General features: G+C 42.6%; 2 protein-coding genes across 3 annotated transcripts; one reads left to right on the top strand and one right to left on the bottom strand.

Moving 5' to 3' along the window:
- The first annotated feature begins 5,435 nt into the window (after positions 1-5,435).
- LOC115175652 (anterior gradient protein 2 homolog) lies at positions 5,436-8,469 on the top strand. Of its 2 annotated transcripts, none has more exons than XM_029735060.1 (8): positions 5,436-5,539; positions 5,982-6,118; positions 6,416-6,479; positions 6,723-6,775; positions 7,149-7,225; positions 7,441-7,504; positions 7,704-7,787; positions 8,158-8,469. In XM_029735060.1, the coding sequence occupies exons 2-8, from the start codon at positions 5,995-5,997 to the stop codon at positions 8,205-8,207; spliced, it is 516 nt and encodes a 171-aa protein (XP_029590920.1). In that variant the 5' UTR covers positions 5,436-5,539; positions 5,982-5,994; the 3' UTR covers positions 8,208-8,469. The 2 variants fall into 2 exon arrangements, with proteins under 2 accessions (XP_029590920.1, XP_029590921.1); XM_029735061.1 differs by having other exon boundaries at positions 5,457-5,539; positions 5,986-6,118.
- A 586-nt stretch (positions 8,470-9,055) lies between these two features.
- On the bottom strand, positions 9,056-14,544 carry LOC115175654 (tetraspanin-13). The gene is made up of 6 exons (XM_029735062.1): positions 14,322-14,544; positions 12,963-13,130; positions 12,156-12,236; positions 11,673-11,786; positions 11,266-11,376; positions 9,056-11,057 (listed from the first exon to the last, which is right to left on the bottom strand). Exons 1-6 carry the CDS (start codon positions 14,382-14,384, stop codon positions 10,983-10,985), a joined length of 612 nt encoding a protein of 203 aa, XP_029590922.1. The 5' UTR covers positions 14,385-14,544; the 3' UTR covers positions 9,056-10,982.
- Positions 14,545-21,264: the final 6,720 nt, after the last annotated feature.

The following is a 21,264-nucleotide window of genomic DNA, read 5'->3' on the forward strand; positions in this document are numbered from 1 at the left end:
AACACCATTTTATTACGTTTGCAATCACAACAAGTAATCTGCTTAGACCCCAACCAAGGATTATCAAAAGCCGCGTTATAAATTCTCAGACAACCCAACATTTCCTAGATGCCCTTCCAGACTCCCTCCACCTACCCAAGGATGTTGGAGTACAGAAATCTGTTAACCACCTGAGGATCTAAACTGAACCTTGCGTAATACCCAAGATGCAGTCGCACCTCTAAAAACCAAAAACATTTGTCACAAGAAATGATCTCCCTACCTAGCTCCCCACCCGAGCCCTGAAGCAAGCTTCTAGAACATTGGAATGGAAATGGCGCTCCACCAAACTGGAAGTCTTCCGACTAGCTTGGAAAGACAGTACCTTGCAATATCGAAGAGCCCTCGCTGCTGCTTGATCAGCCTACTTTTCGACCTTGATTGAGGAGAATAAAAACAATCCAACATTTATTTTTGATACTGTCGCAAAGCTAACTAAAAAGCAGCATTCCCCAAGAGAGGATGGCCTTCACTTCAGCAGTGATGAAGTCATGAACTTCTTTGACGAAAAAAGATCCTGATCATTACAAAGCAAATTACAGACTCCTCTTTGAATCTGCGTATTTCTCCAAAACTCAGTTGTCCTGAGTCTGCACAGAACTGCCAGAACCTAAAATCAATGGAGACACTCATGTTTTTTAATCCTGTATCTCTCAAAACATTCACGAAAATAGTCATGGCCTCTAAACCTTCCAGATGCCTGCTAGACCCTATTCCAACTAAACTACTGAAAGAGCTACTTCCTGTGTTTGGCCCTCCTATGTCGAACATAATAAATGGCTCCCTATCCTCCAGATGTGTACCAAACTCACTAAAAGTGGCACTGAAAAAGCAAAACCTTGACCCAGAAAATCTATCAAATCTCCCATTCCTCTCAATAAAAATGTTAAAAGCTGTTGCGCAGCAACTCACTGCCTTCCTGAAGACAAATGATGTATAGGAAACGCTCCAGTCTGGTTGTAGACCCCATCATAGTACTGAGACTGCACTCGTGAAGGTGGTAATTACTTTTTAATGACGTCAGACCGAGGCTCTGCATCTTTCGTCGTGCTCCTAGACCTTAGTGCCGCCTTTGACACCATCGATCACCACATTCTGTTGGAGAGATTGTAAACCCTAATTGGTTTACACGGACAAGTTCTTGCCTGGTTTAGATCTTATCTGTCAGAAAGATATCAGTTTGTCTCTGTGGATGGTTTGTCCTCTGACAAATAAATTGTACTTTTCGGTGTTCCTCAAGGTTAGGACCACTATTGTTTTCACTATATATTCTACCTCTTGATGACCTCTTGGTCATTCAGAAACACAATGTCAACATTCAATGCTATGCGAACAACACACAGCTGTACATTTCGATGAAACATGGTGAAGCCCCAACATTGCCTACTCTGGAAGCCTGTGTTTCGGACATAAGGAAGTGGATGGTGGTAAACTATATGCTTTCAAACACAGACAAAACAGAGATGCTAGTTCTAGGTCTCAAGAAAAAAAGAGATCTGCTGTGTCATTCCCTGATCTGTTTCACCTGTCTTTGTGATTGTCTCCACCACCCTCCAGGTGCCGCCCATCTTCCCCATTATCCCCTGTGTATTTATACCTGTGTCCTCGGTTTGTCTGTTGCCAGTTCATCTTGTTTGTCAAGTCAACCAGCGGTTTTGTGTCTCAGCTCCTGCTTTTCCCAGTCTCTCTTTTTCTCGCCCCCCTGGTTTTGACCCTTGCCTGTCCTGACTCTGAGACCGCCTGCCTGACGACTCTGTCTGACCCTGAGCCTGCCTGCCGATCTGTACCTTTGCCCCACCTCTGGATTCTTGACCTCTGCCTACCCTGAGCCTGCCTGCCGTCCAGTACTGTTGCCCCACCTCTGGTTTACTGACCCCTGCCTGCCTTGACCTGTCTATTCCCTGCTCCTGTTGGATTATTAAACCATTGTTAATTCAACATTGTCTGCATCTGGGTCTTACCTTCATACCTGATAGCTGTTTGATCTGACAATTAATCACATTGGTTGTACAGTCGTCTCAAATAAAACTGTGAAGGACTTTGGCGTCCCTTTGGACCGTGATCTCTTTTTTGACGAACATATCAATAATATTTCAAGGGCAACTTTTTTCCGTCTTTGTAACATTGCAAAAATCTGAAACATTTTGTCCAAAAATGTGGCAGAAAAGCTAATCCATGCTTTTGTCACTTCTAGATTAGACTACTGCAATGCTCTACTCTCCAGCTACCCAGTTAAACCACTAAATAAACTTCAGTTAGTGCTAAATACGGCTGTTAGAATATTGACTAGAACCAAAACATTTGATCATGTTAGTCCAGTGCTAGCCTGTCTCAGGCTTCCTGTTAAGACTAGGGCTGATTTCAAAGTTTTTACTGCTAACCTACAAAGCATTACATGGACTTGCTCCTACCTATCTCTCTGATTTGGTTCTGCCGCTCATACCTACATGTACACTACGATCACAAGACATAGGCCTCCTTATTGTATGTAGAATTTCTAAGAAAACAGCTGGAGGCAGGGCTTTCTCCTATTGAGCTAAATTATTATGGAATGGTCTGCCTATCCATGTGAGAGACACAGAGTCGGTCTCGACTTTTAAGTCTTTACTGAAGACTCATCTCATCTGTAGGTCCTATGATTGAGTGTAGTCTGGCCCAGCGATGCGAAGGTGAAAGGCAAGGCACTGGAGTGACGAACTGCCCTTGCTGTCTCTGCCTGGCCGGCTCCCCTCTCTCCACTGGGATTCTCTGCCTCTGACCCTATTATGGGGGCTGAGTCACTGGCTTATTAGTGCTCTTCCATGCAGCCCAAGGAGGGGTGGGTCACGTCGTACCAGGCTTTTTTCGCTATACTCGACTTGAGTGGGTTGAGTCACTGACATGATCTTCTGTCCGGTTTTGAGCCCCCTCGGGCTTGTGCGGTGGAGGAGATCTTTGTGGGCTATACTCAACCTTGTCTCAGGTATCCCTCTAGTGGGGCTGTGATTTGGCAAAGTGGGTGGGGTTATATCCTGCCTGGTTGGCCCTGTCCGGGCGTATCGTCAGACGGGGCCATACTGTCGTCCCTCCCGTCTTAGCCTCCAGCATATATGCTGCAATAGTCTATGTGCCTGGGGGCTAGGGTCAGTCTGTCCTATCTGGTGAAATTCTCCTGTCTTATCTGGTGTCCTGTGTGAACTTAAGAATGCTCCCTCTAATTCTCCCATCTCTCTCTCTCTCTCTATTGTAAGACCTGAGCCCTAGGAGCATGCCTCAGGACAACCTGGCCTGACGACTCCTGGTTGTCCCCAGTCCCCTGGTCGTGCTGCCGATCCAGTTTCTACTGTTTTACCTGCGACTATGGAACCCTGACCTGTTCACCGGACGTGCTACCTTGTCGCAGAGCCGCTGTTTTCGACCCTGTCTCTCTCTATCTCTCTACCGCACCTGCTGTCTCAACCTCTTAATGCTTGGCTATGAAAAGCCAACTGACAATTACTCCTGAGGTGCTGACCTGTTGTACCCTCTGCAACCACTGTGATTATTACTTGACCCTGCTGGTCATCTATGAACGTTTGAACATCTTGAAGAACAATCTGGCCTTAATGGCCATGTACTCTTATAATCTCCACCAAGCACAGCCAGAAGAGGACTGGCCACCACTCAGAGCCTATATCCTCTCTAGGTTTCTTCCTAGGTTCTAGGGAGTTTTTCCTAGCCACCGTGCTTCTACATCTACATTGCTTGCTGTTTGGGGTTTTAAGCTGGGTTTCTGTATAAGCACTTTGTGGTGACATCTGCTGATGTAAAAAGGGCTTTATAAATACATTTAATTTGGGGTGTGAAAATGAGATGTAATCCATTAACAGTTTTGTTTCAAGTTCCTGTCTAACAGATGTTTCATTATATGAATGGAATTTTTACCTCAGTTTCTTTGAAAATAACTGCCATTATTTAAACTTGTTTATTTGGAATATAAATGAAGAAGGTTTCATATAATCAGAAGACCCCAAGAAAGGAACAATCAAAAGTTTCAGGGGATCTTTAAACAATCTCAAGCATCATCATGCACATCACACAACCTAATCCAAGCTCCTACGTCCTATTACCATAGTAGTGTATGGTAGAGCCTGGTAGAGTGTATGGTAGATCCGTGTTCTCAGGGCGAGGCTAATGACAGGTGGCCCAGGTGGCAGACGATGCAATGTGTGACCAGGAGTGGCTTTAACCCTGCCCTGCCCTACACTGCAAATATTGACCCGGGGACAACCCACGTCAGGAACAGAGAGAGAGAGAAAGGAGGATAGTCAGTGCCTTAGGAGCTAAGGACACCTCAGCATTCTGAGAGAGCAAGAAAGAAAGAAGCAAATAGGAGTACCAAGCCTTAGTTAGGGTCACCTCAGCATTCTGAGAGAGGGAAGGATCAAGTAAGAAAGAGAAAAGGCTAAGGACAGCACAGCATTCCACTGCTCCATCATCCACACTAGAATTCATGGCAGCCTGATTTCCGGTCCAATGTGATATACTACGTAGCCCTATCCTTTTGCATTTCACATAGGTTAAGTAGCAAACACTCCACACCAACTCATATTACATCAGAATCCCATAAATCCAGATTTGCATCTTGTAAACAGCATCATTCAAACATGGATTTATGGCACAGTGGAATAAATGGGATTCAGAATGGGATTGGGATGTAATATGCATTGGTGTGGTGTGTTTTAGAGTGTTTCCTAATATGCTTTAGACACATTTCATATTGCATTATAGTCAATGGCAAGTGATGATTCAGCAAAATGTGACAACCAATTATCTCAGTAATGAAACAAAATATATTTTTTTAAACTAAAAAGTAAACTAAAAAACTAAAAGCACAAAAAGAGTGAAAATAAGGCCACAAAAATGGGTTAATTTCCCCTTCAATCTGTTAAATCTTTTTGTTTACTTTATGAAAGGTAGTTTATTACAATTTAATTATTATTATTTTTTCTTCATATTTTATCTTTTACTCTGCGTTGTTGGAAAAAGACCTGTATGTAAGCATTTCACTGTAGTTTATTTGATTTTATTGAGAATGATGTCAATCTTACAGATCTGACCTGATCCATGAACTGACTAATAGCCCCGATATCAAATCAGATTGCTAGATTTAATGCTGACCTGTCCTTGGATCTGTGCCAACTATTACGATTCAACAGTTCCGTTACCCATTCTTATTATAAAAGGAAAACGTACATAACAACACTATCAAATCCTACTTTAACCAACCTTAATGATATACCTTAAAATGTCTGTCTGATAGTGAAATAACGGAGAGAAAGTCAAAATTCTAGAATCAATGGAACTGTCTGCCTCTACACATTCCATCAGAGCTTTGGGGGGAGAGGGTTGGTGTGTGGGAGGGGCCATCAGGTGAGCTTGGGGCCGGTGTATAAGAGCATGTCCAGGTGATAGAGAAGGGACACGGCAGTGCGAGTAGCAGCAGAGAAAAGGAGACATACAAAGGTGCCACGGAGAACAGGTAGGAAATATATCTCTCCCTCCACCATAAATCTATCTCCACTATCCCTTATCTCTCAATCTGATCCTTTTCCTGGTAAATGTGCCTTAAATGCTGTGAACGTTTCCAGAATCTTTCAGTCTATAAAAACGTGAACAACTCTGAATAGATGTGCAATTACTTGTAATTCTGCATGGCAGTTATTTATTCATTATTGTTTCCACTCAGCTATACTTTTGAGTTATAATAATATGAGGACAGAAGCAGATTATCTGTGCAGTTTTGTGACATGCATGTGGTATCTGGGTCTGTATTCACAATGATTCAGAATAGAGGTGCTGATATAGGATCAGTTTTGACTTGTAGATCACAATAATTAAAATGATATGGACAGGGGGAACATGATCCCAGATCAGCACTCCTACCTACTCTGAGATGCTTAATGAACTCTGTTTCCTTCCAGAAAGGTATTAATCATGATCCGAGGTCTGCTGTCGGTGCTGTTGGTCCTGGTGGCCGTAGCCGTGTCTTCATCTCTGGCCAAGCCTGAGAAGAACATCGCTAAGAGGGGGAAGAGGATCCCTCAGACTCTCTCTAGAGGTAACACTCTCTCCCCTTACTATTTTTCAAGGCTTATCACAGTGTAGTGTTTGAATGAATGAAAGAAAGGTTTTAAGAGTACAGTACACTTTCTCATTTTCCTCATTCTCAAAGCGCTGGTCAGTGTGGTCTGAGATCTCTAATGAATAGAGCTGACATACGATTCCTTATTCTACATGTCAGTAGAGGCATGTCTGTTCTACGCTTTATATCTCTACCTGAATGTTCTGTGATGTTGCACCTTCCTGAGCAGACCCCAGGTATTCTGACACTGTTCTTCCTTTCGGCCTCCTGTAGGCTGGGGTGATCAGCTGATCTGGGCTCAGACCTATGAGGAGGCTTTGTACTGGGCCAGGGCACAGTGAGTGAACAGACTTTTATGACTACATGCGAAATGGCATCCTATTTCTTATGTAGTGCACAATAGGGAATAGGGTGTTATTTCACATACATATAATAGATCTGGATAACTGATGTGTTGTCTTTGCAAAAAAAGCAAATACATTTCAAGGCATTCCTTGGCATCTCCTTTCTATTCTATTCTATTCTATTCTATTCTATTCTATTCTATTCTATTGTAACCAGAACTACTTTGTCTCCACAGGAACAAGCCTCTGATGGTCATCTTTCACCTGGAGGACTGTCCCCACAGCGCATGTAAGACCCTGATCTCTAACCTCTGACCTACAGCAAATAAACTGCCACTTTATTGCACCTTCCTGAACAGACCTCAGGTCAAAGTCCCTCCCTTGGCTAGTTATGCATCCTGGCATTCTCCAAAATTGTGATGCATCATTCAGTTGTATTAGATGCCAGGACTTGTTTAAACAACAATTATCAAACTCGTAGTAGAACAAACAGGACTCTGTTTGCCAAGGTGGTATATACCTCTAGCATCCTACTGCCATGTATGGAATCGGACAATAAAACAACTATGTGGGTATGTTACTCAACTGTTAATAGTTGGAGATCTCTTAAGTCAATATAACGTATTCCATCATTTCTTTCATGATGTCTTTCGTGTATCCAGCCATGAAGAAGGCCTTCGCTGAAGACAAGGACATCCAGAAGGTACTTGATGAAGACTTCATCATTCTCAATCTGGTGGTGAGTTTTAAATTCAGACTTTGGAAAACGTTACTAGAATCATGCCAAGCACAATACATACATTAATTATCTTTTGATCTATTTTAGGATTTTACTTTATAGTATATATACTTTTTTGTATTCATATTTTACTTTTCTTTTTGTTTTTTAAACAGACTTTTAGTATTTAGAAAGACATAAATAATTATTTTGTGTTTCTCTCCCTGTGTTATCAGTATGAAACCACAGACAAGCATCTCTCCCCTGATGGCCAGTATGTCCCCAGAATCATCTTTGTCGGTGAGTGATGAGGTCACGTTTTCCATGCAGCATTACATGCTAACGAATTTCAATATTTTGTCTATGATGGCATCAAACAAAAGTGACAGATTTGAATCAATAGTTCTCTCTCGCTCTCTCTCTCCCTCCCCCCTCGCTCGCTCTCTCTCCCCCTCCCCCCTCTCTCTCCCTCCCCCCTTCTCTCTCTCTCTCCCCTCAGATCCCTCTATGACAGTGAGAGCTGACATCACAGGACGCTACTCCAACCGCATGTACGCCTATGAGCCTTCTGACATCCAACTCTGTGAGTACAACTTGATCTTATCTCCCTTTTGAATGTTTGATTGCATACTAACAGTTTACATACTGTTAATAAATCAGTATTTAGGAGATTATAAATATTTAAGCATTTATACACATTTATAAGCTTTTATAAATGTAAGGTATTACAAATTGTAACCAGACATTGTTTTATAATTAATTCAAATATATTACATTTGGCCATTAGTGCCATCATCAACAACAACAAATTATTCCTCTGTGAGAAACAACCTGCTCTTGAGCAACTCTTGTGTGACTTAGTCTTGACTTCTCTTGAGTGACTTTTGACTTCTCTTGAGGGACTTAGTCTTGACTTCTCTTGAGTGACTCTTCATTTTCCCTCCTCCCTACAGTGTTGAGCAACATGCAGAAGGCCAAGAAGCTGCTGAAGACTGAGTTGTAAGCACTGACAAAGCATGTGACCCGTTGACCTTTGTCCTGCGACTTCAGAGGTTTTCTGACCATTCTCAGAATGATCTCTGGAGCCTAGGAGTCAGCCAGTGGCATACTGTCACCATGTAAACCTAAGCACTGGAAAGAACTAGTCTTTACTTTCACAAACTAATTTCAATTTTTTTAATGATTTTCCCTGAAACTCTCTGTCTTTGTAATGTATTGCTGTACATCTAAGATGTATTTTTATTAAATATAGTGCAATTCTTAAATGATGTGTGTATTATTGTAAAATGTAACCAGATTATCTGTATTATATTTTTTGACTGAAGTTAAAAGAGCTATTAAAAAGAGAGAAATGTGTGTAGCTAGGGAGTGAGTGCTGACATACATCCTGGTCACATCCTGAATGGGCAGGGCCGTTGAGGGTATGAAAGGACTTTTCCTGAGTCACTCCTGGTTGCCTGGTTACTGAACCGTCACAGCCTGGTTGCCTGGCTACCGAACCTTAACCAATGCCTTTGTTGTATAACGGGGCTTCCTTCTTAGAAAATACATTTAAAAAACACACACACACACGACCTGAGTAATTATCTTTGCTCTTCATGGGAATCTATGCAAATGATATGCCAGAAAGCAAATGAAAGCATTGCTTACTTACAAAACCGATTTTAGTTTCTTGGAAATGCTTAGGCTTCTGCTGTGAGCTGAGCTCAACATTTTGCAACTTCACTGGTTGTTTCTATTGAAACAGAGCACAACTAACCCAGTGAATGTCAACTGGTCAATTTGACTGGGCATTGGTGGAAAATGGGTTACTATCATCGTTGAAAGGAAAGCCCAAGAACAGAAACGGGATGAAATTGATGTAAAATATCAATTTTATTGTGATTTCTTGTACAAAGGCTCGGGTACCTAGTTCACAGAACCATCAGTAGCAGCAGCACATACCAGCAGAGACATGATGCAGCAGCACATACTAGCAGAGACATGATGCAGGAGCATATACTAGCAGAGACATGATGCAGCAGCACATACCAGCAGAGACATGATGCAGCAGCACATACCAGCAGAGACATGATGCAGCAGCACATATCAGCAGAGACATGATGCAGCAGCACATACTAGCAGAGACATGATGCAGCAGCACATACTAGCAGAGACATGATGCAGCAGCACATACCAGCAGAGACATGATGCAGCAGCACATACTAGCAGAGACATGATGCAGCAGCACATACTAGCAGAGACATGATGCAGCAGCACATACCAGCAGAGACATGATGCAGCAGCACATACTAGCAGAGACATGATGCAGCAGCACATACTAGCAGAGACATGATGCAGCAGCACATACTAGCAGAGACATGATGCAGCAGCACATACTAGCAGAGACATGATGCAGCAGCACATACTAGCAGAGACATGATGCAGCAGCACATACCAGCAGAGACATGATGCAGCAGCACATACCAGCAGAGACATGATGCAGCAGCACATACTAGCAGAGACATGATGCAGCAGCACATACTAGCAGAGACATGATGCAGCAGCACATACTAGCAGAGACATGATGCAGCAGCACATACTAGCAGAGACATGATGCAGCAGCACATACCAGCAGAGACATGATGCAGCAGCACAATCGACTGCCAGTCTTTGAAACACTGTTAGCAGAACAAAGTGGATCATATTTGTTTTCAGGTCAGTCTTCCCCAGAATTTCATTGTGTTGGTATTCAGATGGCATAAGCAATTGGCTCTTACATTAATGCATTTGGTTTAGCAGATTTCTAATAATTAAGAATGTTTACACATAAATATACATAAAGAACAACTTTTTTTGTTGAATACTGTGTAGCATGATGACTTAAAGGCAACAACAAGCTGCTTAAATAGCTGTAGTTATGTAGTTACAGCACACAACTGTCAACAGCACGCTACAGTCCTGTTATTGAGTGTTAAAATGAAATGTACAAATATTCAATGATATCTTCAATCGCCATGCGCTCAAAATAATACAAACTGTTCTTCATTATGTCAGTCATTGTTTGTAATACAGAAGTCATTCAGTAGTCACAATATCACAGTTCACATGCTCTAATACTGGTCTGAGCATACTGAAAGCTTGCCCATCAAGGGTGTATCAAATATCAAATGTATTCTCTGAAAACGTTGATTCCAAGAGATTTATCATCGGAAGCAGAGCCATATATGTACGAGAGGTTAAATACAGGACATGATTCGGATTGGGCGTGGCCTCAGGTGTCCTATTAGGGTAATAGACTCATGCAGCATTTTAATATACAGTTAGGTCGTGTTCTTTAGGGCACACAACAGAAAACATTTTGCAACTGAAAATGTAAAGGAAAATGCGGTTCCTCCTGTCTCAGTCACTTTTCTCCTGTTTAGTGCCCTAATGAACACAACCCAGTTCTTTTCCAGACACACACCTTTATGAAACACCACACAAAGGCCTGCTGCTTCGCTCAGCTGGTGAAAACACACACACGTCACTCGCTTATTTACAAACACAGCCCCTAAAACAGGCGGCAAACCCACCTCCACCAGGAGAGCTACTGCAGGCTTTTGCTTCGGCCCCGCTTTAGCTAACACAACCGATTCAGCTGAAAATGGTCCCGATGAGCATCTAATTCGTTTAGAATCAGCTGTGTTAGTGTTAGAGTGGGGCTGGAGAAAAAGCCTGCACATCCAGTAGCTCTCCAGGAGGAGGGTTAGCCACTTCCAGGGTGTGGGATGAGGGGGGCAGGGCGCAGAGCCAGCAGTTACAGGAAGGCACTGGGATTGGCTCGAGGGTCTTTCTGGTTCCTGTATTGATACGTTAGCCACACCCCCAGGATCTGAAACAGGAATAAAGAATAAACATTACTGAGCCCAGTTTTATCATATTGACCCTACAAATAACAGATCATATACTGTAAATATACATTTTCATTCCCTATTAGATTTCAGAAACTGCGGTTTACTGTAAGTCAATAAGTTCAATTGATTGAAGGCTTGATTAACACACCAGAAGATTCCCTGACTGTATATAAAGGGAGATCTCACCTCAGTGAAGCTGAAGAAGAGGCCTATCCCGCCCACGAAGCGCAACACCTCTCCTGCATGCGCCTGGATGTGCTCAGCACACGGTGAACAGGAGTGGTTGGGGAAACAGGCCTGTAGAGGGACACAGAGAGGCACCGCACAGATGGACCAGTTAGTCAGGAAATCTGCTTTACAGCCACAATACTGAATATACAGCTGCTGATATCATCAGAACCAGTTTGCTAAAAATATCAGAGCCATATCAACACAGATGTATGCGTTAAAACATGTTTTTTAGACAATCCCATTGGTTGTAATGATATATCTTGGTATGTACCGACAGAGCTTGTGACCTGAGATGGAGAGGTCAAAGACAACATACTGTACATTGATTCAGTGCACCAGAGGGTTCATTTGTTAATGCTTACAGCGTCACAGGTCCCGTTGTTGTCTACATGGTAGAAGCCGCAGCAGTTGAGACTCTTCTCTACGTCTCTCTGGGTGGTGTGAGAGTTGTTCCATCCCACCTCCAACAGTTGTTCCTAAAACAGGGGTACAACATCAAGCACTGACCACCATAGATACACCCATATACATATACATTAGGTGCATTACTATGCCTGTATACACAGGACCAGACATTTCTAAGGTAGTCTGCTGTTCTTGAACCAGATGGAGGTAAGTCTGAATAAAAAAGTGATTTTGAAATGTACTCCATGAGAGGTCCATAGATCTGAGATTTCACCACAACATTAATCAATAACAGACACATCCTAATTCATTAGCATATCTTGTCTTGTGTCTATCTAGAATTGAATCACAAGATTTCTGTGATTTGCCTGAGAAGTTGTTTTTGTTCCTCTAGAACTTAAAGGAATGTTGTTGTGATTGACAGGAGTTTGTGTTCCTACCTGCTGATCCTTGTTGATGGCCAGACAGGCGCTGGAGACAGAGAACTGGACGATGAACACCATGAAGAGGATGATCATATACTGGGCTCCACTGTCAAGGAATAACACTCCAATACACACATTCTCAACACAGAGCTTTTGTAGTTTTGAACCAGTTGGTCACACTTCCGGAGGCGAAGGTCACTTATTTTCAACAGTCAACTGTTTTATTTCTCTAAACTTCTGTATTAGTAATATAGAATATTCTAGATTAATACTATAATAATGTAATAATAACACTGTAATAATGACTGAAAGCCAGTCAGTATTATGCCCTGATGACTAAGCCAGAAGCAGGGGTGGGCAGTATCTACGCAGGCTGACTACAATGTGCAATACGATACTGGACCTGGTCTCACAGATGTTATTGCGTGTGCATGCCATGCATGAATGGAACATCAGCAGGGATTTTCCCACAAAATACAGTAAAGTAGGGGTAAGATATCAGTACAGCCTGGAAAACAAGTAATGGATAAATAACAAGCGGCTATGAGTCCTATTGAAATAAAGCACAACGGGTGAAGGAAAAGGACAACGTGGAGAGGATTGTCTCATTCAGACAATCCCATTTGGCGAGCTGCTGAAGCTATTGGAAAAGCTTATTGAAACTTCAGTTATTTTGAATTTAACACATAGCCAACCCAAGGCCTCAATCTACTTGACCTGAAACTTGGCCCCAAACCTGAACTCAAGCCATAATTCAAATTCTAGACCCCAAAATTGGGTCTTGGGTCAGGTCAAGTCTGCCTTGGTGATAGGTTGGGATACGAAGAAGAGCAGGACCTGGTGGTGCTTCACGGCGCCGATGAGGCCGACCAACGCCACGAAGAACAGGAACACCCCCACTCCAATGACTCCGCCCACCACCTGGAAGCTGGACACCAGGCCAAACCACTTCCCCCACGCAGCGATGCCGATCATCAGCAGACTCACCATCTAGAGAGGGAGGGACGGATAGACGGACCGACAGAAAGACGGATAAATAGACAGGCAGGCGCAGACACAAACACAGAGACAGACAGCCAAGATGACCCTAAACAACAGATATCTTATGTCATTGTATGAAGTATGAACAGTATGAACTCTCCACAGTCAAAGAGTAAAAACGGCACTGTGTGTGTGTGTGTGTGTGTGTGTGTGTGTGTGTGTGTGTGTGTGTGTGTGTGTGTGTGTGTGTGTGTGTGTGTGTGTGTGTGTGTGTGTGTGTGTGTGTAAGAGCGAGAGAGAGAGAGAGAGAGAGAGAGAAAGTGAGTGTGGACATTGAACGGAAACTATCAGATAATCTTACAGGTTATGGTATGTAATAAAACAAAGTGAGTGGTGTTATTGCAGTGGTATAACCTGTCAGAAGGACACAGGCTACACCTCAGACTGTGTGCTTTTATAAATAGACAGGGGCGCAATGTCCCCAGTGAAATTTGCGCCCCTGGAAATAGAAGAAGCAACAGTCAAAAGTGTAACATCATTTTCTATCATTAAAACATTTATCTGCCTGTAAATGTATATTCAGTTTAAATATAGGTCACCACTGTGGTCTGTTTTGATGCCACAAACCCTCCGGCGAAACATTGGCTGGTGTTGTGGACATTTGAGGGTTATGTTAAGGGACATGTTAAGGGTTTGTATAGGAATGCTATGTAGTCTACACACACGGTATGGCCCATATAATGTTGTTTTCAGTAACAACCACTTGATAAGAGATATCAGGAATGGTTAGAGCTGAACAAAGGCAGGATACACCCTTGCATTGGAAAGTGTCAGGACTCAGGAGAGAGGAAACGAGATAGGAAATGGAGAGAGGAGATAATATATATAGGCCATTTTAAATATTCAGTTGCCTAAATACTGAATATAAATCTTAATATTTTTACGTGCTGAGGTTGCCTTTGTCAAACAGGAGACGCAAATCGTATTCAAGACAAAGGTTCAGTTTTAATTATTTATAGCAGCAGAGCCTGGTCTGACCAATTGTATTTTTTAAAACAGGCTGTACCGCAACAATGTTTCTTACACACCCGCACAGACCGCATAAAAAACGTCATATAGGCTACCGAACCAACGCCCAAAACCTGTTACAGTATAGCTTAATAATACTCCATATGGTCAATTCTGGAATCGCATACTCACAACATAAAGGATATTGAGCGCACAGAGGGAGTGCTTGGAGCAGGTGAAACCCGAGCAGGCCATCGTTGAGATTTTTGATAATAAGCCAAACGAATAATAGGATAAAGCAATTCCTTGTCAAAACTAAATAAAAATAGAAATATCCCAAATCAAGACGGTTATGATTGTCCCCACTACAAAGTCTGGTCGCGAGATGAACTAGTATTCTGTCAGCAGCACAAACGTTGACGTCACTTGTGTATGGTAATGAGGAAACCTTAAAAAAATAAAAGCCTGGATTTCAAAACATTGCAATGAGGATAACTCATTCAAATGATATTGCATTTTAATCATTGGCCACTTTTATTGTGCCAACAAGAAAATGCAACAAGTAATTTATGAAAATAAATTACAAATAATATGTTTAAAAATGAATAATGTTTATAATGAAAGAAATACAATGTTGACACTGGTATATTGACAATATTGGGCTGTAGGGAGAACACTTTTCTACCTTTCTCAGTTAAAGTGTGGTGAAAAATACTCAGCAGGGTTTCAACTAACCAAATATGGCTAGTTTTGGAGGGGAATGTTTTATGGACATATCAAATCAAATCAAATTGTATTTGTCACGTGCTCCGAATACAACAGGTGTAGACCTTACAGTGAAATGCTTACCAAGAATGCGGTTTTAAGAAAAAGAAGTGTTAAGTAAAAATAGATAAGTAAAAAATATAAAATAAAAGTAACAAATATTTAAACAGCAGCAGTAAAATAACAATAGCGAGGCTATATACAGGGGGTACCGGTACAGAGTCAATGTGCGGGGCCACCGGTTAGTCGAGGTAATTGAGGTAATACGTACATGAGGCAGAGTTAAAGTGATTATGCATAGATAAAAAACAGCGAGTAGCAGAAGTGTAAAAGAGGGGTCTGGGTAGCCCTTTGATTAGCTCTTCAGGAGCCTTATTGCTTGGGGGTAGAAGCTGTTAAGAATCCTTTTGGACCTAAACTTGGCACTCCGGTACCGCTTGCCATGCGGGAGCAGAAAAAACAGTCTATGACTAGGGTGGCTGGAGTCTTTGACAATTTCTAGGGCCTTCCTCAGACACCGCCTGGTATAGAGGTCCTGGATAGCAGAAAACTTCGTCCCAGTGATGTACTGGGCCGTACGCACTACCCTCTGTAGTGCCATGCGGTCAGAGGCCGAGCAGTTGTCATACCAGGCTGTGATGCAACCAGTCAGGATGCTCTTGATGGTGCAGCTGTAGAATCTTTTGAGGATCTGAGGACCCATGCCAAATCTTTACAGTCTCCTGAGGGGGAATAGGCTGTGTCGAGCCCTCTTCACAACTGTTTTAGTGTGTTTGGACCATGATAGTTTGTTGGTGATGTGGACACCAAGGAACTTAAAGCTCTCAACCTGCTCCACTACAGTCCCATCGATGTGAACGGGGGCGTGCTCGTTCCTCCTTTTCCTGTAGTCCACAATTATCTCCTTAGTCTTGATCACGTTGAGGGAGAGGTTGTTGTCCTGGAACCACACGGCCAGGTCTCTTACCTCCTCCATATAGGCTGTGTCATCGTTGTCGGGGATCAGGCCTACCACTGTGTCATCGGCAAACTTGATGATGGTGTTGGAGTCGTGCAGTCATGAGTGAACAGGGAGTACAGGAGGGGGCTGAGCATGCACCCCTGAGGGGCCCCTGTGTTGAGGATCAGCGTGATGGATGTGTTGTTACCTACCCTTACCACCTGGGGGCGGCCCGTCACAAAGTCCAGGATCCAGTTGCAGAGGGAGGTGTTTAGTCCCAGAGTCCTTAGATTAGTGATGAGCTTTGAGGGCACTATGGTGTTGAACACTGAGCTGTAGTCAATGAATAGCATTCTCACATAGGTGTCCCTTTTGTCCAGGTGGGAAAGGGCAGTGTTGAGTGCAATAGAGATTGCATCATCTGTGGATCTGTTGGGGCAGTTTGCAAATTGGAGTGGGTCTACGGTTTCTGGGATAATGATGTGAGCTATGACCAGCCTTTCAAAGCACTTCATGGCTACAGATGTGAGTGCTACAGGTCGGTAGTCATTTAGGCAGGTTGCCTTAGTGTTCTTGGGCAAAGGGCCTATGGTGGTCTGCTTGAAACATGTTGTTATTGCAGACTCAGTCAGGGACAGGTTGAAAATGTCAGTGAAGACACTTGGCAGTTGGTCATCGCATGCTCAGAGTACATGTTTCAGTGTTACTTGCCTCGAAGCGAGCATAGAAGTAATTTAGCTCGTCTGGTAGGCTTGTGTCACTGGGCAGCTTGTGGCTGCGCTTCCCTTTGTAGTTGGTAATAGTCTGCAAGCCCTGCCATATTCAACGAGCATCGGAGTCGGTGTAGTACGATTCAATCTTAGTCATGTATTGGCGCTTTGCCTGTTTGATAGTTCGTCGGAGGGCATAGTGGGATTTCTTATAAGCTTCCGGGTTAGACCCCACTCCTTGAAAGCGGCAGCTCTAACCTTTAGCTCAGTGCGGATGTTGCCTGTAATCCATGGCTTCAGTTGGGGTATGTACGTACGGTCACTGTGGGGACGACAGCATTGATGCCCTTATTGATGAAGCCAGTGACTGATGTGGTGTACTCCTCAATGCCATCGGAAGAATTCCGGAACATGTTCCAGTTCTAACAAAACAGTCCTGTTGCTTAGCATGTGCTTCATCTGACCACTTTTTTATTGATCTAGTCACTGGTGCTTCCTGCATTAGTTTTTGCTTGTATGCAGGAATCAGGAGGATAGAATTATGGTCTGATTTGCCAAATGGAGGGCGAGGGAGAGCTTTGTATGTGTCTCTGTGTGTGGAGTAAAGATGGTCTAGTTTTTTCCCTCTGGTTGCATATTTAACATGCTGGTATAAATGAGGTAAAACGGATATGTTTCCCTGCATTAAAGTTCCCGCCCACTAGGAGTGCCGCCTCTGGGTGAGCGTTTTCCTGTTTGCTTATGGTCGTATACAGCTCATTGAGTGTGGTCTTAGTGCCAGCATCGGTTTGTAGTGGTAAATAGACAGCTACGAAGAATATAGATAAAACATATTTCAGTAAATACTGTGGTCTACAGCTTATCATGAGATACTCTGCCTCAGGCGAGCAAAACCTCGAGACTTCCTTAGATTTAGTGCACCAGCTGTTGTTTACAATATACATAGACCGCCACCCCTTGTCTTACCAGAGGCCGCTGTTCTATCCTGACGAAAAAGCATAAAACCCCCCAGCTGTGTGTTATTCATGTCGTCGTTCCGCCCCGACTCTGTGAAAAATAAGATATTACAGTTTTTAATGTCCCATTGGTAGGATATACGTGATCATGGTTCGTCTATTTTATTAACCATAGACTGTACAGTCGTGGCCAAAAGTTTTGAGAATGACACAAATATTAATTTCCACAAAGTTTGCTGCTTCAGTGTCTTTAGATATTTTTGTCAGATGTTACTATGGAATACTGAAGTATAATTACAAGCATTTGTCACGTCCTGACCAGCAGAGGGTGTTGTTGTGTAGTTTTTGGTCAGGACGTGGCAGAGTATGTCTGTGTATGTGTGTTCTGGGTGTTGTGATTCTATGTGGGTCTGTGTGGCTCCCGATCAGGGACAGCTGGTTATCGTTGTTCCTGATTGGGAGTCATATAATTAGGAGTATGTTTGTCACTTGGGTTTGTGGGTGGTTGAGTTAACAGTGCTGTTCGTTTGTTTGTAAGTATTAGCATGTCACTTTATTTCATTCGTGTTTATTTTGTTTTTCCGTGTTCATCACATTTAAGAAATATGATGTGGAGGACGCAACCCGCTGCGTATTGGTCGTACAGTGATTTTGAAATATCTTCAGACGAAGGAGAAAACCATGACAGCATTTCATAAGTGTCAAAGGTTTTATTGACAATTACATCAAGTTGATGCAAAGAGTCAATATTTGCAGTGTTGACAATTCTTTTTCAAGACCTCTGCAATCCGCCCTGGCATGCTGTCAATTGACTTCTGGGGCACATCCTGACTGATGGCAGCCCATTATTGCATAATCAATGCTTGGAGTTTGTCAGAATTTGTGGGGTTTTGTTTGTCCACCTGCCTCTTGAGGATTGACCACAAGTTCTCAATGGGATTAATGTCTGGGGAGTTTCCTGGCCATGGACCCAAAATATGGATGTTTTGTTCCCCGAGCCACTTAGTTATCACTTTTACCGTATGGCAAGGTGCTCCATCATGCTGGAAAAGTCCTTGTTCATCACCAAACTGTTCCTGAATGGTTGGGAGAAGTTGCTCTCGGAGGATGTGTTGGTACCATTCTTTATTCATGGCTGTGTTCTTAGGCCAAATTGTGAGTGAGCCCGCTCCCTTGGCTGAGAAGAAACCCCACACACGAATGGTCTCAGGATGCTTTACTGTTGGCATGACACAGGACTGATGGTAGCGTTCACCTTGTCTTCTCCGGACAAGCTTTTTTCCAGATGCCCCAAACAATCGGAAAGGGGACTCATCAGAGAAAATGACTTTACCCCAGTCCTCAGTAGTCCAATCCCTGTACCTTTTGCAGAATATCAGTCTGTCCCTGATGTTTTTCCTGGAGAGAAGTGGCTTCTTTGCTGCCCTTCTTGACACCAGTCCATCCTCCAAAAGTCTTCGCCTCACTGTGCGTGCAGATGCACTCACACCTGCCTGCTGCCATTCATGAGCAAGCTCTGTACTGGTGGTGCCCCGATCCCGCAGCTGAATCAACTTTAGGAGACGGTTCTGGCGCTTGCTGGACTTTCTTGGGCGCCCTGAAGCCTTCTTCACAACAATTGAACCGCTCTCCTTGAAGTTCTTGATGATCCGATAAATGGATGATTTAGGTACAATCTTACTGGCAGCAATATCCTTGCCTGTGAAGCCCTTTTTGTGCAAAGCAATGACGACGGCACGTGTTTCCTTGCAGGTAACCGTGGTTGACAGCGGAAGAACAACGATTCCAAGCACCACCCTCCTTTTGAAGCTTCCAGTCTGTTATTCGAACTCAATCAGTATGACAGAGTGATCTCCAGCCTTGTCCTCGTCAACACTCACACCTGTGTTAACGAGAGAATCACTGACATGATGTCAGCTGGTCCTTTTGTGGCAGGGCTGAAATGCAGTGGAAATGTTTTTTGGGGATTCAGTTAATTTGCATGGCAAAGAGGGACTTTGTAATTAATTGCAATTCATCTGATCACTCTTCATAACGTTCTGGAGTATATGAAAATGGCCATCATACAAACTGAGGCAGCAGACTTTGTGAAAAATAATATTTGTGTCATTCTCAAAACTTTTGGCCACGACTGTACATTGGCTAATAGGACTGATGGTGAATGGAGATTACCTACTCGCTGTCAGATCCTTACAAGGCACCCAGACCTTCGTTCTCGATATCTCCATCTCTTTCTCCTGCGAATGACGGGGATGAGGGCCTTGTCAGGCGTCTGAATGAAATCCTTCCCGTCCGACTCGTTATAGAAAAAGTATTCCTCCAGTACAGGGTGAGTGATCACTGTCCTGATATCTAGAAGCTGTTTTCGGCCATAAGACACTGTGGCAGAAACATTATGTACAAAATAAGTTACAAATAACGCAAAACAACACACACAATGGCACAATTGGTTAGGGGATCGTAAAACGGCAGCCATCTCCTCCTGCACCATTATCCATATGCATTTAGTCCTGCATGTATATTAATTCCAAAACAATAAATGAATGTAATGTTGTTGTGTTTAATATCAGTTGTAAAGATAAAACACTTTAACACTCTGTTTGCTTCCAGTGTGAAATAAATGTAAACAACAGTGGAATGGCATACCTGTTAACAGCCTAGATTAGCCTAATGGTGATGGCAGTGGATGCACCTTTACAGATTTAAATCAGCCCAAGGCCAGCATTGATGTGTGCCAAAAAATGCATCAGGTAATTTTCTAGGCATTATCCTAGTAAACTCATGTTGCTATAGGTTTAGCCTTCCAACAATTTTCTTAAACCCACCTTGGTCGCAATCAATCCAAAGGTTGGCCTCTTGGACAATCCAAATTGTAATTTGTGAGAAAATACAAAATATTCTTACTTGGCCTTTGTCTTCTTAGAAGACCTGTCTTATTTAAAGTCCTAAGCAAGCACAATATCAGGATGAAATACCTTTTCACCTGTTTTATATTTGATAAAATAATGGTTGTTTTAACTTGTGCTCCTTCAACCTCGCTTCCTATTGCTGGGTAGCATTTCCTACAGAAATCTATCATTTGATAGGTCTATTTGTTAAAGGGGAGGGGTGGCATATCCCCTCAACCAGTATGAAAGAGACTTAAAGCATACCCTACTTTCACCAGTTTTAAAATATCTGTAGTAAATTGAGTTACAATATCATGATGCATCTACAAATCTTAGATGCATCTGTCTTATTTTTTTAAATTGTAAAATTTCACCTGTATTTTGTACATTTTCACTCCAAATTCCCATTAGCGAAATTCAAATGAAATATTCGGGTCATTTTATGAAAACATTTATTTTGAAAAACCTAACTTATTTGAATAAAACACAAAATATGTTGCTGCAGTTTGTCTATAAATCATAAAAATGGTATAATAGTTGAAGTTTGCATTAAACTACAATATTTATTACATACCAACAGTGTCTGAGGACATACAGTACCAGACAAAAGTTTGGACACACCTACTCATTCAAGGGTTTTTCTTTATTTTAACTATTTTCTACATTGTAGAATAATAGTGAAGACATCAGAACTATGAAATAACACATATGGAATCATGTAGTAAGCCAAAAAATTATTAAACAAATCTAAATATATTTATATTTGAGATTCTTCAAAGTAGCCACCCTTTCCCTTGATGACAGCTTTGCGCACTCTTGGCATTCTCTCAACCAGCTTCACCTGGAACGCTTTTCCAACAGTCTTGAAGGAATTCC

Source organism: Salmo trutta, chromosome 36, assembly GCF_901001165.1.
Source record: "Salmo trutta chromosome 36, fSalTru1.1, whole genome shotgun sequence".
In the NCBI taxonomy this organism is placed as follows: Eukaryota; Metazoa; Chordata; class Actinopteri; order Salmoniformes; family Salmonidae; genus Salmo; species Salmo trutta.

Excerpts from the sequence above, each read along its gene's own strand:
- LOC115175654 (XM_029735062.1), bottom strand. The coding sequence starts at position 14,384 with ATGGCCTGCTCGGGTTTCACCTGCTCCAAGCACTCCCTCTGTGCGCTC. Across the intron at positions 11,377-11,672 it reads ACAACGGGACCTGTGACGCT|GCCTGTTTCCCCAACCACTC; the intron begins GTAAGCATTAAC and ends GTCCCTCTACAG. Across the intron at positions 11,058-11,265 it reads TCTTCTTCAGCTTCACTGAG|ATCCTGGGGGTGTGGCTAAC; the intron begins GTGAGATCTCCC and ends TTCCTGTTTCAG.
- LOC115175652 (XM_029735060.1), top strand. The coding sequence starts at position 5,995 with ATGATCCGAGGTCTGCTGTCGGTGCTGTTGGTCCTGGTGGCCGTAGCC. Across the intron at positions 6,119-6,415 it reads CCCTCAGACTCTCTCTAGAG|GCTGGGGTGATCAGCTGATC; the intron begins GTAACACTCTCT and ends GGCCTCCTGTAG. Across the intron at positions 7,226-7,440 it reads TCATCATTCTCAATCTGGTG|TATGAAACCACAGACAAGCA; the intron begins GTGAGTTTTAAA and ends CTGTGTTATCAG.